Source organism: Balaenoptera borealis, assembly GCF_965194805.1.
Source record: "Balaenoptera borealis genome assembly, chromosome: 19".
Lineage (NCBI taxonomy): Eukaryota > Metazoa > Chordata > Mammalia > Artiodactyla > Balaenopteridae > Balaenoptera > Balaenoptera borealis.
The window spans coordinates 60,199,326-60,224,238 of NC_138878.1; the positions used below are offsets into that span (position 1 = coordinate 60,199,326).

At 52.1% G+C, this 24,913-nt stretch overlaps 2 protein-coding genes across 6 annotated transcripts; both read right to left on the minus strand.

The window, feature by feature from the left end:
* Positions 1 to 573: 573 nt before the first annotated feature.
* On the minus strand, positions 574 to 4,928 carry GNG8 (G protein subunit gamma 8). 5 transcript variants are annotated; one of them, XM_082370192.1, is made up of 3 exons: positions 4,882 to 4,928; positions 1,087 to 1,172; positions 574 to 767 (listed from the first exon to the last, which is right to left on the minus strand). In XM_082370192.1, exons 1-3 carry the CDS (start codon positions 4,892 to 4,894, stop codon positions 639 to 641), a joined length of 228 nt encoding a protein of 75 aa, XP_082226318.1. In that variant the 5' UTR covers positions 4,895 to 4,928; the 3' UTR covers positions 574 to 638. The 5 variants fall into 5 exon arrangements, with proteins under 5 accessions (XP_082226318.1, XP_082226322.1, XP_082226319.1 ...); XM_082370196.1 differs by lacking the exon at positions 4,882 to 4,928 and adding an exon at positions 3,902 to 4,586; XM_082370193.1 differs by lacking the exon at positions 4,882 to 4,928 and adding an exon at positions 3,294 to 4,586.
* A 6,840-nt stretch (positions 4,929 to 11,768) lies between these two features.
* DACT3 (dishevelled binding antagonist of beta catenin 3) lies at positions 11,769 to 21,092 on the minus strand. The gene is made up of 4 exons (XM_082370160.1): positions 20,767 to 21,092; positions 15,302 to 15,398; positions 14,982 to 15,134; positions 11,769 to 14,015 (listed from the first exon to the last, which is right to left on the minus strand). Exons 1-4 carry the CDS (start codon positions 21,013 to 21,015, stop codon positions 12,628 to 12,630), a joined length of 1,887 nt encoding a protein of 628 aa, XP_082226286.1. The 5' UTR covers positions 21,016 to 21,092; the 3' UTR covers positions 11,769 to 12,627.
* Positions 21,093 to 24,913: the final 3,821 nt, after the last annotated feature.

Here is a 24,913-nt window from a genome sequence, read left to right on the forward strand (position 1 = left end):
TGTCTCAGTCATGGCTGTGTCCCCAGTTTCAACCAGCACAGGGCCAGGAGTGTTCGGGAGAATGAATAAATGAACAGAGAAAAGTTCAGTGCTTAAGGAGAGGGGGGCCTGTGTCAGGGACTAACCAGATGTGGGAAAAGGGGGTGGAATCATTCAGGGGATGAGAAAGGTGGACACTGGGGATTCTAAGAACCTCCAACCCAGGAGGGAGGAGAGAAGAGAGGCCAGCTGAGAGGTTCAGGGAGCGCTGGAGTCCAGTTTTCACCCCATTATCTCCTAGCCACCTTTGGCTCAGTTTCCTCTTCTGCAAAATGGGTGTCATACAAGTAGCCAGCCGCTTTCTGAGGCTGCTGGGTCGATTAAATAAATTCAGGATCGCGGAACACTCTGGAGGCCAGAGCCAGGAGCGCTCATTTCCTCCCCTACCCCCTCCGCATCCACAAACCCCGCATAACCTCACGCCCCGCCAGACACTCCACACACACTCAGAAGGGGTGAGACGGGACACCGGCTCCCCTACGGTGGCCCCAAGCTCTGCGCGTGCCTCAGTTTCCCCGAAAGCACAGGCACCACCACAGTCACCATGTTTATTGGATTCATACTTTGACAGGGGAGGGTAAGCTTTGACAGGGGAGGGCTCAGAGCAGGACGCAAAAGAGGCGCTTGTCGCGGAAGGGGTTCTCTGCGGCGGGTACCGGCGTCACCAACGGGTCGTCTTTGGCGTGAGTCTCGCAGAAGGCCAGGAGCTCGGCCGCCGCCTGTGACACCTGCGGGCACCCGGGTGGAGATGTTCACGCCCCGCCCCGCCCCGCCCTTTGCCTGGGCTCCTCCTCGGGTCAGGCCCGCCCCTTATCAGACCCCGCCCCCTTGTCCGGACCGCTCCCATTACCCGGGCCCGCCCTTGGGCCCCGCCTTAGCTCTGGCCACATCCCTTATTGGGCTCCGCCCCCTTGTCTAGGCCCCCTCCCCGGGTTCTGTCCGGTTCCGAAGGGGATCTCTCCACGGCTCCTGGCCCCACTCCCAACACTGACCGGTCCAAACCCCAGCCCCGGAGCCCCCGCCTTCCTCCCCACCCCGACCCAGCACCTTCATACGGTCGATGTTCACCTCCAGCTTCAGCTGTTCCACTGTCTTCCGGGCCTCCGCTATCTTGGCCATGTTGTTGGACATGGCTGCGGCGGGGACAGGGTTAAAAGCCGGCGGGAGTCGGGGCGGAGGGGCAGGCTAGGGCAAAGCTGGGTCCCCAGATAGGGATGGCGGTGGTGATGGGACCCAGTAACAGGGGCGTGCGTGGAAGGGCGCACGAAAGGGGTGCCCAGAGGAAGGTGGAGGAAGGGACAGGAAAACAGAAGAAAAGGGGAGAGATGAAGATCTGCGCAGATGGGGGACCAAGAAGCCGGCCGAAAGAGGGACAGCTGAACAGAGAGGAGAGGGGCAAGTGGAGGGATGGAGGGGTGCACGGATGGGGTATCTAGAGTCAGGTGGAGGGAGGAACAGAGAGAGGAGAGGGAAGCCGGGAGGGAAGCACAGATGGGAGGCTGCGAGGCAGGTGGAGGGAGGGACAGAAGGACAGGGCCCCAGGTGTTGGATCAAGATCCAGGGATCCAGGTGTCTTCACCTCCCGGGGATAGAGCATGAGCCAGGAGGGGGCCCTCCCCAGGCCAATTAGCGGTGGCTCCAGGGAGAAGGAGGAATTAAGATCACGGCGGGAGGGGCCCAGAGGGGGCCTCATTAGGGCCTTCGCAGCAGCTGCCCCCTCCGCCCCCCTCGGGGAGCCCCCCCCCAACCCCAGCTCTGGCCACCTCAAAGGCTCCTCTTGCTCATTAGCAGCCAGGGAGAGGGCTGGAGAGGGGGGCAATCCAGCCATGACTGGGAGAGGGGCAGAGGGGATGGAAAGAGGGACAAACAGAGGGGCAGAGGAAGAGACAAAATGACAGAGGCAGAGACTGAGGCACGGGGGGAATAAAGGGACTGAGGAGGGATAGAAAGATGGAGAGATGGGGAGGGATGGAGTGATGGAGGGAGCAGAGAGAGAGGGAGACAAATAGAGGGGTAAAGAAAGGGACAGAGTGATACAGGGGGAGGGAAGCACAGAGGGGACGAAGGGACAGAGGGAGGATAGAGAAGGGGAGATGGAAGGGTTGGGGAGGGATGGAGTGATGGAGTGGGAGAGGATAGAGAGGGACAAATGGAGCCGTAGAGGGAGGGACAGCGAGGAGGGGGAGAGAGAGGCACAGAGGAGATAAAGGGACAGAGGAGAGAAGGGGCAGGGGGACAGAGAGAAGGAAGTGGAAGGGCAGGAGGAGAGATGGAGTGACGAAGGGGGACAGAGAGGGGCACATGGAGGGACAGAGGGAGAGACAGGCTGATGGAGATGCAGAAGTATAAAGTCATTCATTCACTCACGCATCCATTCATTCCCAGGCAGAGGAACTAGCTGTCGGGGCCAAGACCGGAGCCTCCTACCTGTTGCTGCTCAGGGCTGGGATGGCGGGCGGGTGGCAGAGGCTGGGAAGCAGCGTCTGGGTCCCCCCTCAGCCCCGCCCCCTCTCCTGGGGCACAGTCCCTGAGGACCCGCCTCCTCCTGCCACTGCCACCACCATCCCCTTCGCCCTCGCTGCCTCGCCTCTGTCTCTCTGGGTCCTCTTGTTATGTCTGTCCGTCCCCCTCTTTGTCTTTGTGTTTCTGTGCCTCTCTCTCTCCCTCTATCTCTCTCGCAGTCTCCCCTCTCAATCTCTGTCTCTCTCTCTCTCTCTCACACACACACACACACACACACTCACAGGTAAAGACAGTCTCTCAAGATGTGCCCCACGCTCTGCTGCATTTATTCCACAGTCACACAAATCTCTCCTGTGGGTCCCACACAGCCTCTCACTCCATTACATATGCTCTGCCACCCTGTCACATCCCCCACCTCAGTGTCACCCCATCCCAGACGACCCCTCTCAGCAAGCAGACTCAGCCCCTGGCAGAGAGATGCACAATATCTCGCTGTGTCACACGGTGCTGCACACAGTCTCCTGAACCAGCTGTGCTCAACACACAACCTCCCAGAGCGCCACAGTCACACAGCCTCTCAAAATGCCACGCAGTCCCCCACAGTCTCTCCGAGTCTGGCCCATCCTCACCGGTGACATGTTACACAACTCAAGAGTGTCAAGTATACACACACAGCTCCGCACAGGATCGCACGCAATCTCTCAAGATGTCATGCCGAGCCTTACACAATGTGTCACACACAGCTGTCGCCCTCACACCGCAATCTCCTGGTGTCACACACGTACACTTACACACACGAGGTTTCTCTCGTACACCCATCTGAGTGCCCAGGACGGTTGAACATTCTCTAATGCACTGTCAGGACACTGGGCCAGTCTCAGTGTCCCACACGATCTGTGTTACACACAGTTCTACCCAGCTTCTCATACGTCATCAGTGTGGCTGACCTATCCTGTTTCACACTCACATGGTCACTCTCTCACACCCAGCTCCCCCACCCCCGGGGCCTCTCACACTGCTTCTCACATCATTACTTGGTGGATCACACTCATTCATTCTCGCCCTCTCTCACACATCATCCGCCCGTGTGACACACACAACTCTCCTGTCCTCACCATGTTGCACACTGTCACACACGATCTCTTGCTCACATATGGTTTTTCGATGTCACAAACATCCCCCAAATAGTGTCTCAGGGACACTCAACCTCACGGTGTCACACGCAGTCACCTATAGGTCATCTCGGTCACCTCACATACACTGTCACACACAACGTCTCGGTGTAACACGATTTCACACAGTCACACCCTGTTTCTGGTTGTCACAGAAAATCTCACAAGGTCACACAGCCACACACAACCTCTGGCGTCACGCGCGATCTCAAGTAGTACACACTCACACAGTGAGTCTCTTGGCGTCACACACTACCTCCCGGCGTCACCCACGGGCGGCCACAGTGTTCTGCACCAGGCACACCCGTGCGGGCTGCTGTCCTCTCCTTACAGCCCCCTGCGGGCCACACGGGGGCGCCCGCGGCCCGCCGAGCTGCCCACCCTGCCGGCGCCAAAGCCGTAGGAGGCTGTGGAAACACTGAGGGCAAGGCGCCCCCGCTGTCCGGCTAGGCATGCAGACGTGGGAAAGAGACACAGAAAGGTGGAGGGAGCTAGAGGGAGATCATTGAAGATGGACTGGGACACAGAAATTCAGAGAGGGAGAGAGAGACGCAGGGAGAGACAGAGGCAGAGAGAGATAGGGACACAGAGACGGAAATTTGGAGAGATAGAGACCTAGGGGCTAAGAGAGACAGAGACAGGCAGAGGGTTGCAGAGAGAGACAGACATAGAGACGTACAGGGTACAAGAGAGACACACAGAAAAGTACAGAGACAGAAATAGTGACCGAGAAACACAGACACCCAGAGACACAAAACAGAGCGGGGTAGAGAGACAGACAACTCAGACCGCGCCCTCCGCAGGGGACCTGAAGGCGGAGGCGCGTCCGAGGGACCTGCCCTCGGGGCCAGACCTCCGGGCAGCCAAAGGGGCGTGGTGGTTCGGGGCGGGGTTTATAAGGGGAGTGTTCGGGGGGCGGGTCGGTCGGGGCGTGGCCTGGGTGCGGCGTGTCCCCCGAGTGGGCTGCGGGAGGGGCTGAGGCAGAGCCCGGGGAAGAGGTGGAGGTGGGGGAGAGCCTCGTCTCTACTGCACTCAACCCATCCCAATTCGGTTTTTACCGCTTGAACAGGGAAACGAGACCTGCCGGGAGGGGATACGGGCCGGGGTCCCTGGTAGCGATTTGATAGGGGGGTATCGGACTCTAGCTCCCCTCCCTTCTACCCCGCGGGAACAACGGGGCCAGGTGGGGGAGGGGAACCAGGCTCACATCTGGAAAGCATCAGGCGCGCCGGACGTGCCAGGGCCCCGGGCCCGGCTGCGGAAGAGCGGAGGGGAGTTAGGGCGCCCCCGTCCCCCTCCCTTAGCGGGGTCGGCCGGCGCCGGGGAGGGGCCTGGGCGTACGCCGAACCTCGGCGCCTTCCGCAGCTGGTTTCCATCAGCAGTTTTGGCCCGGGCAGCCCCCGAGGAGGAAACGCAGCTTAGAGCGGGGAAAGACAGGGTGACAACCCAGTCTCCCCTCCCTCTCTCCGACGGCAGCCAGAGGCTGGGGGCGGGGGAGACGGACAGGGGTACACTGACTGAACGGAGCGTAACCTCCATTTCTCTTCCCAGTTGCGGACCTTTCCACCCTACGCATAACCTTAGTTTCCAGATGTGCAATCCTGCCCTGTGTTGCACAGGAATTTCCCAGCCTCATGACAATGGTATTACTGGCCCCATTTTCTGGAGGGAGAAACTGAGACCCTGGATTCGGATTCAGTTCTGACTTTAATTATTCAAGAAACATGCAGTGGGACTTCCCTGGCCGTCCAGTGGTTAAGACCCAGCGCTTCCAACGCAAGGGGCACGGGTTCGATCCCTGGTCGGGGAACTAGTATCCTGCACGCTGCCTGGCACTGCCAAAAAAAATATTTAAAAAAATGAAAAGAAAAGAAAGAAACGTGCAGTGAACGCCAACAGTAATTCTAGTATCGAATACCCAATCCCTATTGAACACTGTCACCCGGATGTCTAGACTATCTCAAATTCAGTTGTCCAAAACTGAGCTCCTAATTCCACCCGCCAAACTCCTACCACAGTCTTACCCATCTCAGTTGATAGTAAATCTTTGGGGTCAATCTTGACTCCCCTCCTCTTCTCACACCGCACAACTGATCTAGCAACAGATCCAATTAACTCCATCTTCAAAGTCTGTCCACAATCCAGTCACTTCTCACCTCCTCTGCTGCCCCCACTCTGGTCCAGGCACCATGCCCTCCAGCTTGGACTATTATAGTCGCTGCTCACTGGGTTTCCAGCTTCTAACTCTGTCTCCCTCAGCCTGTGCCTCACAGAGCAGCCAGAGAGACCCTAACAAAGTCCCTAGATAATAATAGCAAGGGTTAGTGAGAATGGCGAAACTGGAACCCTCATACACTGCTGGTGGGAATGTAAAATGATGCTGCCATTTTAGAAAACAGTCTGGCAGTTCCTCAAAAGATTACAGAGTTACCAGATGACCCAGCAATTCCATTCTTAGGTATCTACCTAAGAGAAATGAAAGCATATGTTCACACACAAACTTGTACATGAATGTTCATAGCAGCATTATCCACAATAGCCCCAAAGTGGAAACAACCCAAATATCCATCAACTGATGAATGGATAAACTAAATGTAGTACATCCAAACAGTGGACTATCATTTGACAATAAAAAGAAATGAAGTACTGACACATGCTACAACATGCGTGAACTTTGAAAACATTATGCTAAGTGAAAGACGCAGTTACAAAAGACCGCATATTGCAGGATTACATTTATATGTCCAGAACAGGCAACTCTACAGAGACAAAAGTAGATTAGTGGTTGCCAGGGGCTGGGGAGACTGGAGGATGACAAGTAAGGGGTGCAGAGTTTCTACTTGGGATGATGGAAATTTTCTGAAATTTACTGTGGTGATAGTATAGTCATAGCACAACTCTGTGACTAGAATAAAAGCCATTGGTAAGACATTGATAAAAAGACATTGAAGAAGACATAAATAAATGGAAAGACATCCCGTGTTCATGGATTGGAAGAATTAATATTGTTAAAATGTCCATACTACCCAAAGCAATCTACAGATTCAATGCAATCTTTATCAGATTTCCAATGGCATTTTTCACAGAAATAGAACAAACAATTCTCAAATGTGTATGAAATCACAAAAGACCCTGAATAGCTAAAGCAATCTTGATAAAGAAATACAAAGCTGGAGGCATCATGTACCCTAGTTTCAAACTATATTACAAAGGTATAGTAATTAAAACAATATGGACACAGCAATCCCACTACTGGGCATATACCCAGAGAAAACCATAATTCAAAAAGACTCATGCACCCCAATGTTCATTGCAGCACTATTTACAATAGCCAGGACACGGAAACAACCTAAATGTTCATCAACAGAGGCATGGATAAAGAAGATGTGGTACATATATACAGTGGAATATTACTCAGCCATAAAAAGGAATGAAATCGGGTCATTTGTAGAGATGTGGATGGACCTAGAGACTGTCATACAGAGTGAAGTAAGTCAGAAAGAGAAAAACAAATACCGTATATTAACGCATATATGTGGAATCTGAAAAAAAATTGGTATAGACGATCTTATTTACAAAGCAGAAATAGAGACACAGATGTAGAGAACAAATGTATGGATACCAAGGGGGAAAGGGGGGGATGGGATGAATTGGGAGATTGGGATTGACATATATACACTATTGATATCATGTATAAAATAGATAACTAATGAGAACCTACTGTATAGCACAGGGAACTCTACTCGATGCTCTGTGGTGACCTAAATGGGAAGAAAATCCAAAAAAGAGGGGATATATTTATATGTATAGCTGATTCACTTTGCTGTACAGTAGAAACTAACACAACATTGTAAAGCAACTATACGCCAATAAAAATTTAAAAAAAAAAACAAACCAATATGGTACTGGTACAAAAACAGACACATAGATCAATAGACCAGAATAGAGAGCCCAGAAATAAACCCATGCATACATGGGCAATTAATTTACAACAAAGGAGCCAAGAATATACAATAGAGAAAAGATAGTCTCTTCAATAAATGGTGTTCTGAAAACTGAACAGCTACATGTAGAAGAATATACAAAAAGTAACTCAAATGGATTAAATACTTGAAACTAAGACCTGAAACCACAAACGTCCTGGAAGAAAACATAGGCGGTAAGCTCCTTGACATCAGTCTTGGAGATGATTTTTTGGATTTGACACTAAAAGCAAAGGCAACAAAAGCAAAAATAAACAAGTGGGACTACATCAAATTAAAAGCTTCTACACAGCAAAGGAAATTATCAACAAAATGAAAGGGCAACCTACAGAAAGGGAGAAAATATTTGCAAACCATGCACAGGATAAGGGATTAATATCCAAAATATATAAAGAACTCATACAACTCAATAGCAAAAGAAAAAAAAATCTGATTTAAAAATGGGCAGAGGATCTGAATAAACATTTTTCCAAAGAAGACATACAGATGGCCAACAGGTACATGAAAAGGTGCTCAACATCGCTAATCACCAGGGAAATGCAAATCAAAGCCACAATGAGATATCACCTCACCCCTATCAGAACCGCCATCATCAAAAAGACAAGCCATAACAAATGTTTTCGAGGATGTGGAGAAAAAGGAACCCTCCTGCACTATTGTTAGGAATGTAAATTGGTGCAGCCACTATGGAAATCAGTATGGAGTTTCCTCAAAAAATTAAAAATAGAACTACTGTATGATCCAGCAATTCCACTTCTGAGTATTTATCTGAAGAAAATGAAAACACTAATTTGAAAGGATATATGCACCCCTGTGTTCATTGCAGCATTTCTTACAATAGCCAAGATTATAGAAGCGACCTAAGTGTTCATCGATGGGTGCCTGAATAAAGAAAATTTGAATATAATGCAATATTATTCAGGCATAAAAAAGAAGGAAATCATGCCTTTTGCGACAACATGGATGGACGACAAGTGACATAAGTCAGACAGAGAAAGACAAATATCACATGGTCTCGCTTATATATGGAATCTAAAAACAAAAACAGGCACAACATTGTAAATCAACTATACTTCAATAAAAACTAAAACTAAAAATAGTTAAATAAAATACAGTCCTTCAGCTAAATAAATAAATAAATAAAAACAAAACCAAAACCAAGTTCATAGGTACAGAGAACAGACCGATAGTTGTCAGAGGGGTGGGGGGGATGGGCAAAATGGGTGAAGGGGATCAAAAGCAAATTTCCAGTTATAAAATAAATGTCATGGGATGTAATGTACAACATGGTGACTATAGTTGATAATCCTGTATTGAACATTTGAGAGTTGCTAAGAGTCCATCTTAAAGGCTCTCATCACAAGGAAAGGAAAATAAAGAAACAAAAGCCACTGAGCTCTATCTTTTACATGGGTGAATTTTATGGTAGTGAATTATATTTCCATAGAACTGTTAACCCCCTCTTCCCCTCCAAACACCTAAGTCCCTCTTCTTCTCTGAGTTCTCCCATGGCTCCCATCTCCGGAGAAGTAAAAGCCAAATTCCTCACCATGGCCCACGAGGCCCCACAGGATGCAGTAGTCCCAATCATTCTTTGCCCTCGCCTCCCCCCTCTTCTCCCCCTCACTCACTGCTCCAGACATGCTGGATTCCTGGCTATTTTGCCAACATACTAGGCACTGTTTTGGCTTCAGCAGTGGCTGACCCCTCTGCCTGGGAGGTTCTTCCCCAACAGATCCACAAGCCTAACTCCCCCACCTCCTTCAGGTCTCTGTTCAAATGTCACCCTCTCAATTAGACCACCTCTCATCACTCTACTTAAAATCACAAACTCCTCTCCTCCCCCATCCCTCCCAATTCTGTCATATCTCTGCTCAGTTTCCCCCCCCCCGTCCTTATCACCTTTAAAAATTATAGAATTTATACATTTATTATGTTAACATCCCCTCCTGCCCCCCCCCAGCCCCTATCCCTGTGAGCAGTTCCTTGTGTGTCCGTCTAGAGGTGATCCATATAGAAATAGGCTTATAGGGCAATGGCTAACAGCATGGACTCTTAGACAGTCTGAACTTAAATTCTGGCTTTGCTACTTATTGGTTTCAGGTAAGTTACTCAAGAGATCTGTGCCTCGGTTTCTCCATCTGTAAAACGGGCATAATAATCATATCTACCTCCATGAAATTGTGAGGATTAAATGAGTCACTGAGACTAGAGTCTGGCATATAAAATAAGTGTTCATTGAGTGTCAGCTGTTATTTTTTATGATTAAGCACTAAAATCTTAAAAAGGAAGAAAGGTCAGCCATCCGTACTTCAACCATCTTGACCACTGTGTGGCCTGTGTATCCTTAGACAAGTCCCTTCCCCTTTTGGCTTTAGTTGCCCCTTTTATGAAACAGAGATGGGGCAAATATTCCCAAGGGCTTGAGAAGCAATGACTTTTCCCACAAACTTTAAAAAATAACTTTGGGAGTTCCTTGGCAACTCCAGTGGTTACGACACAGCACTTTCACTGCGGTGACCCCGGTTCAATCCCCGGTCGGGGAACTAAGATCCTGCAAGCCGCGACTAAGAGGCCGCATACTGCAACTAAGAAGCCCCCATGTCGCAGCTAAGAAGCCTGCATGCCTCAACTAAGAAGCCTGCGTGCCACAACTAAGAAGTCCGCATGCTACAACTGAGACACAAATAAATAAATAAATAAATATTTTTAAAAAAAGAAAGTAGGGAGACATGCTAATTAAAACAGAACACCATTCCGCACCCCCCCCCAGATTGGCAAAATGAAAATGATTAATAGCATCTCTTGTTTGGTGAAGGAGTGGAAAAATGGGCATCTCAGAAATTGCTGTTGGAAATGTCAACTGAGGGCAGTCTCAGGGGAAGGAAGTGTGACCATGTCAATTAAAAATTTTTAAATGATGGTACTGTAATGACCAAGCAAGTCTATTTCTAGGAGTGGATCCTACAGAAATACATATATGTAAAAAAGAGGCATGTACAAGGACATAACTGCAGCAAGGTCCAAAATAGCGAAGGAACTGAGGAGCTGACAACAGGGTTAGATTATGGGTACCCCCAACCCCATGGAATCCTATGCAGCTACTACAGTGATAGGAAAATATGTCATCTAAATTTAGATGAAATGAACAAATCCCTAGAATACACCTTGGTAAAACTGACATAAGAAGAAACAGAAAAGCATAAACAAATAAAATAAAATAAATAGAAAAGCTAAATAGTACTAAACCTTCAGAGATTCAGTTAATTAAAATCCTTCGCATATAGAAATCTCCAGGCACAGATAACGAAAAAAATTGATAAACAAGGCATACATATGGCTCAATTTATGTAAATATATAGTTTTACCTATATAGAGTGTAACTATATGTATATGCATATATATAGTTACATATATTTATATAGCTACAAGATTCATATATGTATGCAAACACATAAAGGAAAACATACAAGGATGCACATCAAACTGATTATGGGGCTTCCCTGATGGCGCAGTGGTTGAGAGTCTGCCTGCCAATGCAGGGGACACGGGTTCGAGCCCTGGTCTGGGAAGATCCCACATGCCGCGGAACAACTGGGCCCGTGAGCCACACCTACTGAGCCTGCGCGTCTGGAGCCTGTGCGCCACAACAAGAGAGGCCGCGATAGTGAGGCCGCGCACCGCGATGAAGAGTGGCCCCCGCTCGCCGCAACTAGAGAAAAAGCCCTCGCACAGAAACGAAGACCCAACACAGCCATAAATAAATAAATAAATAAATAAAAATTTAAAAAAAAAACTGATTATGATGACTTCTGAAAGAAGGCATTTGGGGCTGTCCCTTTACCTATATTATTTCCATTTAAAACATTTTTGGTTTTTATTTATTATTTCCATTTTTATGAAACCATATTTACGACCAAACAAAACTCAACCAAAGGTCAGAGTCATTGAAGTAAAATATTCAATGGTAAGAAAATGTTATTGAGACCTACCCTGGGATCTGCCATCTGGTTCTGGACACTACCATACCCAAAGCAAACAGTAGTTGCTCAATAAATATTAGTCCAAAGGAAAAGCCCATTTAGCCACAGAAGGAGAGTCCACCACCACGTATGTAACACTGTGCATTTATTTACAAAGAGGTTAGAGAAACACACAGATTCTGGCCCCCCTGTGCACTGGGGAGTCACCATCGTCATAATAAATACAGTAAGTTTAAAAAAAGAAAAAAAATACTGGATCGGAACAACTGAGGGTCATCCTGGTCTCCCCCCACTCCCTCTCACAGAGGGTGCCACGAGATAGAAGCCATCTTCCTTCCCCTCTTCTACCCCCCAATCCTCCATATCTGTCCAGGGAGGGAGGTGAAAGAGTCTTTCTTTCCAGGTGTTACCAACTCCTACTTGACCCTCAAAACCCCAAAGTCAGTGCTCCTTCCCTTCCCAGGGCACTCTGCAGGCACCGTCTGGGTCAGACACAGAGTCTCTGACCAGGGTGCTAAGGGGGTATCCTAAGGGTCCAGGGACATGGAGGGGGGCACTTTGTGAATGGGGGGGCCATATCTGGGCATGGAAAGGAGGAATAAGACGGCTCAGTGAGAGAAATGAAGGGGAACAAACGGACTAAGTGTCTAAACTAAAATGGGGAAATTCAAACTGAATTACCCCTGCTGCATACCGTAGTACACCCATAGTACAGATGAAGAAAGTGAGGCCCACAGAAAGGGAACTTTCTTGCCCAAGGGCTGCAGAGCCGGCAGCTGAACTGGGTCAAACAGGGCTCCTCCCCCATTCCTCCCTGTGGTGGAGGGGGAGCCTTTTCAACCAAGACTGCAGTGGATGGGGCAGTGAGGAAGGGTCTTTGGAAGCAGAGAAAATGGTGGTCTTTGGAAGGGAGGTGTCGAAGGGTCAGTGATTGGGGGTGTGGTGGTGCAGAGGCCATGAAGGGGGAGCCCAAGCAAATCTCTAAACTCACACTGTAGTCATGACCTTGAGAGAACCCGAACGGAAACGCAATATCTTCTTCTTGAGCGCGTGGGAAGCCTTGATCTTCACAAAGACTTTGGCGGGGCCCGCGGGCGCCCCTCCACCTGCACCAGCCCCTGGCCCGGAGGCCGCGGTGGCTGCCACCAACTGCTGCGGCCACACGAGGCCACCGCTGCCATCGGAGTCGCTGGATGCGGAGCTGAAGGCAGGCGACTCCCCCTCGCTGGCGCTAGATTCACTCTCCCCGTAGCCGACGCCGACGCCGCCTGTCGGGCCCCGGCGTCCGAGGGGCCCCAGGCGCCCGGCCGAGCACTCCGAGTCGCTGCCCGCGCAGCCATAGAGCAAACGGCGCTGAGGAGCTGACGGGGATGGGCCAGGACCCGGGCCTCGGGCAGCGGGACCGCGGGGCCGGCCCCGGCGCCCATCGGCAGCGTCGATCTCGGCCGTGGAGCGCCAGCGGCGGCAGGACCCCGCGGCCTGAGCCGCGAGAGTGGGCGCTGGACCACGGCGGGGCCGTGGCGGCCGAGGCTCTTCTCTTTCGGCTGTAGGGTACTTGGGGGGACCCGGAGGAACCGCGGCGGCGCGGCCCAAAAGGCTGGTCTCGGACTGGGAGCGAGCGGCCTTGCGAGCCCTGGGCGAGCCCCGGCGGCCCGAAGCCTCGGTCATGCGTCCGCGGCGGCCCGCGGCCCGGGGACGCTCCCGGGGTGGGGACTGCTCCACGCTGCGGCCGCGGGTCAGTGGGGGCGCTTTGCGGCGCGCCGCGCGGCCGGGGAGGCCGCGGGTGGCGGCCTGCGCGCCTGGGATGTACTGTGCCTTCACCAGGCGGCCCTCGGCCGGGCTGTCGGGGGGCGAGGGGGCAGCGGGCGGTGCGGCGGGCTCGGGGGCCGCCTCCGACTCCCACGGCGAAGCCCAGCCGCGGCCCAAGGGGGCCGGGCTGGCGGAACGGCCCACCGCGCGCTCCACCGGGGGCTCCGGCGCGGACCGCGCGCCTCCGGGGGGCGGGGACGCGTCGGGCGGCCGCTGGCGCACGCTGTTCTGGCGCCGCGGGCCCCCGTCCGCGCCCCCGGGACTGGTCCGGGGCTGGCCCGCCCCCCGGCGGCGGCGCCTGCGCAAGAGCGCCGAGATGTAGCCGTCCAGGGGCCGCCCGGAGCCCGCGGCGTCTGGCGAGTCCGGGGGAGGACGGCTGCACGGCCGCGGGCTGCGCAGCGCCACGGCGTGCAGGGGGCTGGGCGTCAGGAAGGGCCCCGCGCGGGCTCGTCGCTCCGCGGAGGAGCAGGCCTCCGGGACCGCAGCCGTCGGGTAGGGCGCCGAGAAGGACCGGGGCACGGCTGCCCGAGCGCCCACCGCCTCGTGTGCACTGGGACTGGCGTCTCCTAGGGGAGGGAGGCAAAAAAGGAAGAGAGGCTCTCAAAGCCCTTTCCCAGTGAGCCTAGGAGGGGCAAATTGCCCACTGCCTCTCCTACTCTCCCACTCCCATTAAAAACACACACACAACCTGCTCTCACCCCTTCTCGCAAACTAGGTTGATAACAAAATCTTCACAGTGGCCTATAAGACCTTGAATGTTCTGTCCTGCATCTGTGTCTCTGACCTCCAACTCCTCTACGTTTATAGGTTTTCAGCTACACTGGCCTGGATGAACGGGCCAGTCACGCTCCAGCCTCAGGGCCTTTGTACTTGCTGTTCCTGCTGCCTGAACTATTCTTCCCTCAGGGTATCTGCTTGGCCCACTCCCTCACTTACTTTAGGGTGCCACTCAAATGTCACAGTCTCAATGACGTCCTCTCCGGCCATATTTTCTAAAATTGGAGTTCCCTCCCCAACTCCAAGGGACACACCGTCGTCCCCTTCCCTAATTTTCTTTTCATGGTACATGTCAATATCTAATATCCCAGATATTTTACTTATTTATCTTGTATATTATCTACTTCTCCCACTAGAATGTCAACTTCATGAAGACAGTGATTTTACTGCTGTATCCCTCACCCCTAGGATATGTGCTAGGAATGCACATAGTAGGGACTCAGAAACTTACTTGAATAAATGAACAGCAATTTTTGTTTACCTAATGGCTACCATGTGCCAAGTTCAATGTCTTAGGGCAGAGGCTCACTGAATAGTCAAAACTTCCCTATGAAGTAGGTGCTGTCATTAATCCCATTTTAACAGATGGAGAAACAGAGGGCCAGAAAGAAGCAACATGCTCAAAATCACACAAAAAGGGACTGTCACAGCCAGAATTCGAATCCAGGTTGGTCTGACTCAGATGCTTGTGCTTAAAAGCATCCTCTTATTGTCCATTCCCTGGCTCTCGGGGGGCCCAACCCCACCCACCTTACCTAGGGACTTGGGCCTCTCGCTGGCATAGATGCCCCGGGGTTCAGAGGGACCCAGGCGTCCATAGGAGCCAGATCCGGAGAAGCCACTGTCCCCACAGAAGGTCGAGGGTGGTGAGTCCGGACCTCCTGTGGAGCTGGGGTCTTCATAGAAGCCTGGATTCCAAAAAGAAGGGGAGAGACAATCAGGGGGGCCTGAAAGGGGGAACCAGGGGTGGGGAAGAAAGGAGGAGATCAAGAGCCATAGAGTGGGGAGCCTGAGAAGCAGGAGACAGCGGGGTGGGGTGTCCCAGGCAGACCCCACTACCTCTAGCCATGCTTACCCGAGCTGCGCCCACTCTCCTGTTCCAGGCCCCCAGACTCCAGGCTCAGGTCTCCCAGCTGCTGGCCCAGGTCCCAGATGAGCCCGGGCAAGGCCTCCTGAGGAGGTGGGGAAAGCAAGATGGTCAGAAGTACCCCCGAGTCCTCTGCCAGCTGGTCCCCTATTCTAGGAGCTCATGGGCAGGGTTTCACTTTGACAGGGAGGCTGTGATTTCGAAAAGGTAAAAGAGTACCCAAGTTCCAGGATCCCCCTCAAGATCTCTGTCCCTTCATCCCATTAGAAAGTTCTCTGGCTGTCTAACTCTAGTCCCTCATGCTGCAGTCACCTCATTCCCTCTTAAGTGTGAGTGATAAGTCTTCAGAAGTCCCCATCCCTTGTCCCCTCCCTATCAGCTCTTCCCTCTATCTGGTGCTCATGGCCCCTTAACCCCTATTAGAATGTCCCTCTTTGAGTGTAACTTCAGGTCTTCTTGCTGTAAGGGCAGTTCACTGCTAAAAGTTGGTGTTGAGGACCTAGCAGATCTCTTAGCCATCCATTCGTCTGCCTTCTCCCAGACTTTGACTCTCCTTTCTCAGATGCTCCTATCTTCCCCCCACTGTTCCTTATCACCAATGAAAGGTCCTTCTGCAAGTCTTCCTTAAGTCCTTCCTGCTGCGGATTTTTAAAAAAATAAATTTATTTTTTTATCTTTGGCTGAGTTGGGTCTTTGTTGCTGTGCACGGGCTTTCTCTAGTTGCGGCAAGTGGGGTCTTCTCATTGCAGAGCATGGGCTCTAGGCGCACAGGCTTCAGCAGTTGTGGCACGCGAGCTCTAGAGCGTAGGCTCAGTAGTTGTGGCGCAGGGGCTTAGTTGCTCCGCGGCATGTGGGATCTTCCTGGACCAGGGCTCGAACCCGTGTCCTCTGCATTGGCAGGCGGATTCTTAACCACTGCACCACCAGGGAATTCCCCTGCTGCAAACTGACTCTTTCCCTCATTTGGATGACATAGGCTGACCATGACTCATAAATCTTTGCTCCTCCTCTCATGAAGAATCCCCCCCATGCCTACTGGAAAGTCCTTCTGTGAATCTAGCCTTAGTGGTATTGTACTACAGCGGTGAACCCCAGCGGGTTCCTTTGCCCCCAGCAGGGACCACATCCTCCTCCTGCCCTTGCTCCATTCCCACCCAGAAGCCCCCATTGTCTGCCACAGCTCTGCATCCCCATGGGAAATTTCGATGAAGTCTACCCTGGATCCTTGCTGCAGGAAAAGACCATTTCCTATCAGATGTGGATAAATGAAGGTGAAAACCCTTTAAAAGGGGAGTGACTATGACGCGGTGGGGGTAGGGGCTAAAGCAACACAGATGGGGTCTCCAAGACACTAGGACTTAACCCCATTTTGGAAAACAGGGCCAGAGCCAGGAAGAGTCTCACGCGGATCTGGGTGAGGCCAGAGGTGGTGGCAGCCTCAGGCAGACGGTTGACCCTCAGACAAAAGCGGCTTGTCTGGACGGCAGGCGGCAGGAGGGAGGGAAGGAGGGAGGAGGGGCTGAGAGGGCAGACGCCCAGCCTTGCCTATTTAGGGCAGAAAGACTGGCCCGCTCCCCCGCAGACAACGCCCCCCCTACCCCCCCCGCCCCCGCCCCGCAGCTTCCTACTCCTTTGGCTGCTCTCCTGGGCCCCAGTCCCCACCCCTCCCCCCTAAACAGAAGCCCCCATCTGGGCTTGTTTATGGGAGGAAAGTCAACAAATCGTTCCACTTTGGGCTCCTGCCCTGGGTGTACAGAGATGCTCGGGGTGGTGTCATCTTTGAGCAGAAGCCAGGAATGCAGCCGAATTGTGCAGCCTCAGGGGCGGCTAAAAAACATCAAGGACCGCCCCTATACCCCATAACCTGTCCCCCACTAATCATGCCCTTGCTCACTCTGCTGGAGCCACACTGGCCTCCTCGCTGTTCCCTGAACATATCACACATGCTCCTACCTCGGTGGGATGTGTTTCCCCAGCATACCCTCCTGGCTCTCTCCCTTGCTTCATTCAGATTGCTACATGCTCCCTTCTCTGACCACTCTTTCCAAAATAGCTCCTGACCATTCTGCACCTGAGTTGCCCTGCCTTTCTTCCAACATAGCAGTAATGACCTCCTGACCTAAAGTGACATATCAGGCTATTTGTTTATTGTCTTTCTCACTAGATTGTCAGCCCCAGCCCCAGGAGGGCAGAGATTTTTGTCTGTTTTGTATACTGCTGTGCCTTCCGCCCCCTCCACACGCACCCCCCAACCCGTCCCAGTGCCTAGAACAGCTCCTGGCACAAAGTAGGTGCTCAGGAAATGTTTGGGGAAGGAATGAATGAATACTGCAGAATACTATACAGCTGTTAAAATGGAATGAGGCAATTTCTATATAGAACCATCTCCAAGACCTATCATGGAATGGAAAAAGAAAAATGCAGAATGTATAGTATAAGGGTGAGTCAGAACTACCTGGGGGTCGTGTTAAAACCTAAATTACTGGGTCCGACCTCCAGAGCTTCTGATTCCAGGCAGAAGCCTGAGAATTTGCATTTCTAACAAGTTCCCCAGTGATGCTGCTAGTGGTCCAGCGGGCCACACTTTGAGAACCACTGCCCATAGTCTCTGACACCTCATGAAAAAAAGCAAAGTGAACTCTACGTTTCTTGGTATGTAAGCTGTTTCTGTGCATAGATGCAGAACTCACACCAGGGTGACAATGGTGGTGATCACAGGGGAGAGGGTGCATTTAGGGGGTCAAGGGAGGGATGAGGGGACTGGATGGTAGGATGAAGTGTTTATGGAGGCATGGCTGGAAGCCAAATTGCCAGGGTTCAAATTCAGCTCTGCCACTTTCCAGCTGTGTGACCTTAAGCAGGTTACTTCACCTCTCTGGGCCTTAGTTTCCTCATCTGTAACATGGGCATCATTCGACTCCCTCTCCTATGAGGTTGTTGTGAGGATTAAATGAGTTTAAACAGCAGTTCCTTTTAGGCACTTAATAAATGCTGGCTTTTATTATTACATGAAAGCTATGAATTTCTAACAAGGAAAATATAAAATCATGTTTTACTTGTGTAATTAGAAATAAGTGAAAAAAGATTTTTTTTTTTCTGTAAGTTCTGCAGGTCTAATTTCAGTTCTTCCACTGCAGGGAAGAGTAGGAGTTTGGAAGGTAAACAGCAGAGGCCTCCTCCTCCCCTGTGCCTGGACCCCCCAAGCACCCCCCTAGTCTACACCCCCCCCCATTTGTAAGTCTGACCTCATTTCTTCCAGCTGCAAAGGGATGAATCTTTAAAAGACCAGAAGGTCCTTGGCCTGAATCTGGCTCCCTGCCTACCCACAATGCCCCTTATCCTTTTTTTGCAAGCCCTTCAGCAAGTGGGCCTGAGGCTCTCCAGCTCAGGCAGGTTTAACACGAATGTGGTTCGGACCCCTGGAGACCCCTTTGCCCAAACTTTCCCAGACCTTGGTTGCCTCCACTCACATGCCCCTAATCTGTGTCCAATTCCCTTTATCTCTGTTAGGAAGCCCTTCTGCAAGTCTAACTTTAATCCTTCTTGCTGGAAGGGGACCATTTTCCTTGGTGGGAGAGAACAGGACTCCTGCCCCCAGTCAGGATTCTTGCCTCTTTTCTCTGAGATACCCCTAATCTTTCCCTTCATCCCCATCATTCCTATTAGAAACGAATCAACTCTGGCTTCCGTCTTTCTTGCTTCAAAGGGAGTGTATTCCTGGGAGGGGGGTGGAGGAGTGGGAGGGGTAAGCATCACACAACAGAGACTCAGGGATCAGAGGAGGCTCCCACCCCCTCTTTGGAAGGACCCAGGAACCCCCAACACCAGAGGAGTTTATATTTAGCGCTTCTCTGCTCCTCCCTCAGTGGCGCTGTCTCCTTCCCGTTGCCTGCCACCGCCTCCTCCCTGACGCTGGGACAGAGCTTTGCCTGGAGATTGTGGGGGGAAGAGGCCCCTCCACTACCACCTCGTTGGGGAGATACTGAGGGCTGGGGGGTAGACAGAGGGGCAGAGAAGGGGGAGACTGAGGCAGAGAGAGGCGGAGGATGAGGGACAGGGAGGCAGGACACAGCTGGCCCATCCGCATGCCTTCTCCCTCTCCTTGGAGGGGTGGGAGGTGCCTTCCCAAGCCCAGCCAGCTCGGGGTGGGGTGAGCTGGTGAAGGCCCCTACAACGCGTCTCTAACTTTGGGAGGGGGTGAGGCCTCCCACAGCTGTTTCTGTTTCCAGAGAAGAATGTGCAGGGTCCCTCTCCCCGCCGGGGGTGGGGGGGCTGGGGGGGAGGGACTGGGCTTGCAGCCCCAGAGTCTGGCTTCAGAATTCCTCCCCATTCTCCATCTGGGGAGGGGGCAGTCGAGGTCAGTAGCAGGGAGAGCCCCCTCCCCCCACTACCTCGGCTCAGGTTTCCCCAAACGGGAAGCTCTGACCACACACAGGCTTGGGGATGGGATCAGCAAGTGAAGCCCGGGTCTGGGGCCTGGCGGGCTGGGGGGAGGGGAAGAGACAGAGGGACAAGGATGTGGGGCAGGAAGAGAGAGAGGTGCAGAAATGCGAGAAGGGAAGGCCAGGGAGACAGAGATAGAGAGACAGAGGATTGAGAAAGATGGAGAAATAGACACAAAGTCACAGAGATGTGGCAGTTGGGAAAAGAGTGCAAGAAACACAGGAAGAGGTCAGGAGAATTAAGAAATGGCATAGAGAGGGAAAGAGGGGTGATGCTCCTTAAGTCATTCTGGAGACCTCTGCCCCATCTTCCGCCATCAGAGCACCCAGGGAATCTAGAAGTCAGACACCCATGCTGCCTCAATCTGCCACCTCTTGGCTTAACCAGGGCTGTGGCCAGGTAGGAAAGGAGGGAGTGTCACAGAGGGTCAAGATCACCGTGGGATCCTAAGGGACTGTGAACTTCCTCTCAGCAGCAATCCCTCCCTCAGGAGGCCCGAGGATCCCCTCCCCCCTCCCCGCCCCCTCCGGAGATCTCCAAGCACACCAGGACTTAGGGAAGTCGGGGCCCCGGTATGGAGGCCGGGAGAGAGGCATGTTTGGATCCTGCCGTGTGACCTTGGGTGAGTCGTTTGCCTTCTCTGAGACTCAGGTTTTTTTTCTCTGTGAAGTGGGAACTATCACCCCCTGTCCCCCAAGCTGCAAGAAGACAACGCCTGCCAAATATCCAGCCTGAGCTTGACACATACTTGGTGCCCAGATGGATTTTCTTTGGGGAAGGGGTGTAGGGAATGGGCCTGAGGGTCCGGCCGAGGCAATGCAGCCCCCTTCCCCAGTTTGGGGGCGGGGAGGCCTGATCCCGCCCGCCGCCCCGACCCTCCAGCCCCACCCCCCTCTCCTTTCCCCCTCCTCCCTCCCCCACCCGGACGGGTGTCTGAGCATCCAACCGAGACAGGCGGACAGACAGACACAGACGGGGGCAGAGGGACGGACGGACAGGCGGCCCCTCACCAGCTGCTCTTCCAGAGCCTCTGCGGCCCGGCGCGCCGCCGCCGCATCTTCGTCCTCGTCGGCGTCCTCCTCGTCCTCGGCCTCGGCGCCCCCCATTCCGGGCTGGGCCAGCCGCAGCGCCTGCTGCACGCGGTACTCCTGCCTCTCCCGGAGCCAGTGTAACTCGCAGAGCCCGGCCAGGCTGCCCTCCAGCCAGCCCCGCAGCCGACCCCTCTCGGGGCTCACCGGGAAGGAGAAGGCCCGGATCATGGCTGCGGCCCCCCGCCCCAGCCCGGCCGGGCCCCGCGGCCACCCCTCTCCCGGTCCCACCTCCCCGCCCCAAGAGCCCGCCTGCCCGCCCGCCCGCTGGCCCGGCTGTCACCGTCTCATCTGCATAGGCGCCCGCCCATTGGGCCGCCCACCCGCGCCTTATCTGCATGGCCACGCCCCCGGCGACAGAGCAACCATCGCTTATTGGCTGGTACCCTTCCTTACGAAGATGCTCGGCTCTGCACCCGCGCCTCCCAACGCGACGCATGCTCGCAGCTGCCTACTCGCTCTGCTTACTGGCCTCTTCGCCACGCCCCCCTTCTCACCTCCCTTTGGGCCCTGGCCGTGCCCCCAAGCGTCACAATGAAACAAGTCTGCCCTTGCCCCGATGTCATTGGTCCTTGACTCCCCCGCAGCTGGTTCCGCCCCCTTGCAGGAGAGGTCTGGCTACCATTGGACTGTCCCGCGAGAGGGGCAGGGGTGATCTATAAATAGAGAATCTGTCCCCGTGACATTTTGGCAGCTGCTCCTCTCCCCCCACCCCTCGTAACCTTCAGCTTCTGAGGCTGAGCGGGGGGCGGGCGGAAAGGGTTTGAGAGTCGAGTGCTGATTTTGCCTGCTCTTCCAGGAAGCCTTCCCAGACATTCAGCTGTAAAACTAGAGGGCCAGACCACTAAAAATTGGTAATCCTCCCATAAAATTGTGCTTCTAAGCGAGGCCGGCTTCACGGGCATACGACTGGCTTAGAAGGGCCCCGAGCTTGGTTTAATATTCTGCTGTTACTGTCTTGAAATTCTTATTTTTTTGAAAAGGGGCCCGCATTTTCATTTTGCACTGGGCCTTTCAAATTCGGTAGCCAGTCTTACGTCTAAGAGTTTAAGATCGGTCATGTCCCAAATTCTGGAATTATAAGACCCTGGCTGTAAGATTCTATGATTCCACCCGAACAGAATCTAAGCGTCTTTTGTCTCCCAGATGCTGTGAGGCTTTGCGCTCACCATTCTACTATTCCAGGGGCCTTTGTTCTACGTTCTAAGAGGCTTTGTTCTCAGCCTTCTAAGATGCTCTGTTCTCAACGTTCTGTGGTTCATAAGAGTCTGTGCCTGACGTTCGTTTCCAAGGTTCCCTCCTCCCTTCCCTGGCTCCGCGAGCGGGGCTGGCGCCCCCTCAGGCGGCCAGCCAGTGTCACTACGTCGAGTGTGCGTCCCTACAACCTTCAAGATTTAGCTTCAAAATTCATACCCATTTCTCAGACAGACTTTGACTCCCTAAAAGCCAGGGCCCAGAAGATCATGTAAGACCCTCCCTCTTTTATGATCCCAGGTTACCTTCTGGTCCTGAACTGGAGAGACAATGTTGGTGACTGAGAGCAAAGACTTCAGAACCAGACTGCCTGGGGTGAGCCCTAGCTCTGCCACTTTCTAGCTGTGTGACCTTGGGAAACGTGCTTAACCTCTCTGTGCCTCAATTTCCTTAGCTGTATAATCGGAGTTGTAATACCGTCTACCTCATAGAGTTGTTATGAGGATTAAGGGAGATGTTTGTCAAGTACTTGGAGCAGTGCCTTCCATGTATAAAGAGCCACAGAAGGGTCTGATAAATAAGTTAAAAATAATCTAGTGAGTCCCAAGGAGAAAAAAATGAGTCTGGGTTTTAGTAGAGATAAACTTTATTTAATCCCCCTCTTGTTTTATTATTATTATTATTTACTTATTTATTTTGGCTGCGCCGGGTCTTAGTTGCCGCACGCGGGATCTTAGTCGTGGCATGCATGAGGGATCTAGTTCCCTGACCAGGGATCAAACCCGGGCCCCCTGCATTGGGAGCATGGAGTCTTACCCACTGGACCACCAGGGAAGTCCCCCCTGCCTCTTTTTTTTTTTTTTTAATATTTATTTATTTATTTATTTTTATTTGGTTGCACTGGGTCTTAGTTGCAGCGGGCGGGCCCCTTAGTTGCCGCACACGGGCTCCTTAGTTGTGGCATGTGAACTCTTAGTTGCGGCATGCATGTGGGATCTAGTTCCCCGACCAGGGATCGAACCCGGGCCCCCTGCACTAGGAGCGTGGAGTCCCAACCACTGCACCACTAGGGAAGTCCCCCCCCCCGCCGCCTCTTGTTTAAGACAGATGTCCTTACATTACCTTAATTTACCAACAATGGGGAGATGAACAGGCTGATGAAAGGGGATATGGAAAACTCTCTCTCAAACAAGATTTTCTTAGTAGTAAGTATCTGGGGTGATGTCAGGATTGGTTTTCATCTCTGCTGTTTGTGCAAGACCATTTGAACCATTTGCTGTGTAAAATGTTGGATCTGGAGCTGACTTAGGGTTCTGGCCATTTGAAGATGGGTATTCCTAGGAAGACAAATAAAAAGAGAATTATTCATGGTTGAATAAGGGAGTAAAACCAAGACTTGAGACCAGAGGGCAGCCATCTGAGAGGGTTCCAAGAAGGAGGTGAAGAGAGATCCTTGGTTGGTGGAGTCAGAACAGCAGTAGCAATTTTGTGGATTTCCTTGTTGGCCTTTTGATGTTGATGACGATGATGTCTGCAGAGTTCCTGGGGATGAACCTGGAACTTCCTGCTTCCAGGAAGTTCCTGGGGTTACTTCCAACCGCAGCACACAAGTCCCTTCCCTGGAAACCCCTGAAGAGTTGTCCAAACATGGTCAGAGGCCAGATGAAATCCTTGGAGTTTACTCCCAAGCATTTGGTTTCTTATCCCAAGGTTTCTTTGGGTCCTGATGAAAAAGGAGATTACAGACATCCTGGATCTTGTGTCTGCATGATTTTCAGCCTCCACAGGATTTGGCGGATCTCTCACGTTTGTGAGGAGTTGGGGGTTTGACAGGAGAAAGAGTGAATTCTGAGGTATTGATAGAATGAAGGGAAATTGAAACGCTGATAAGGGCTGCGAAGTCGCCACGTGTAAATTACGAATCATTGGGGGGCAATCCAAGACTCGTGGAAATAATTGCCTTATGTATTTGAGTGGTCAGAAAACAAATGTTGATTAAAGGTGGAAAACCAAGGAGAAGATGCAGGGACAGGACTGGGACCATAAGATGAGTCACAAGAGGCGCGATACCGCTGACACCAAGAGACATTGTCAGTGACATCAGTTGACTCGGGATTAGTAATATTGTGATAGCTGGAAAACCCAGGCGAGTTCAATGAGGAGGTGGTTCCTGCCATTATGGTTGTTATGGCGTCATTTAAAGTTCAGTGATTACAGAAACTGAGTCCCATGAAGGGGCCATTAGGGAAGTTGTATTGAATAAAAGGAGCACATGAATCCTGATTCATAGATGGTGGGGGCAGGGAGAACTTCCTGTAACAATCGAGCACTGAGTTGGGAGGGGTCTTGGAAGGGAGTATGTGGGACAATGCTCAATCGATCTGCAACGATCCTATTTTCCAAATCAGGTCACATTCTCCGATACTGGGGGATAGGACTTTCACATTTATTTTGGGGGACACAATTCAACCTGTAACAGACCCAGAAACCACTGGAGTTGCATTTCAGTCTTGGGTGAAGATGAAATTAATGATGGGATAAATGCGTTCCGTGGATAAGGTTTTACCTTCAGGTGCAAGGTCATGTACTAAATAGTGTACTTGTGGCTTACAAAGTTGTAATTTGTCCCCAGATACCTTGCGTCCCTATGGGCAAGGGCACGGGGTAGATATTGAGTGGCAGTGGGTGAGCTGTTGAAATGAACAGAACAGACGAGAAGATGATCCACGTTTTGGATTAGAGAGGAACTGCGAGGGAAAACCAAATCCTTCAAATCTACACTCAGCGTCTGAGAAAAGTAAGTAGGAGCTTCAGTGAGTCCTTGAGACATACCTGTCCGTGTACATTGTTGACGTTCCCAGGTGAAAACAAAGAG

Excerpts from the sequence above, each read along its gene's own strand:
- DACT3 (XM_082370160.1), bottom strand. The coding sequence starts at position 21,015 with ATGATCCGGGCCTTCTCCTTCCCGGTGAGCCCCGAGAGGGGTCGGCTG. Across the intron at positions 15,135-15,301 it reads GGAGAGTGGGCGCAGCTCGG|GCTTCTATGAAGACCCCAGC; the intron begins GTAAGCATGGCT and ends TTTGGAATCCAG. Across the intron at positions 14,016-14,981 it reads CGAGAGGCCCAAGTCCCTAG|GAGACGCCAGTCCCAGTGCA; the intron begins GTAAGGTGGGTG and ends TCCCTCCCCTAG.
- GNG8 (XM_082370193.1), bottom strand. The coding sequence starts at position 3,321 with ATGGGTGTACGAGAGAAACCTCGTGTGT. Across the intron at positions 1,173-3,293 it reads ACGAGAGAAACCTCGTGTGT|CCATGTCCAACAACATGGCC; the intron begins GTAAGTGTACGT and ends TCCCCGCCGCAG. Across the intron at positions 768-1,086 it reads TGAACATCGACCGTATGAAG|GTGTCACAGGCGGCGGCCGA; the intron begins GTGCTGGGTCGG and ends GGGTGCCCGCAG.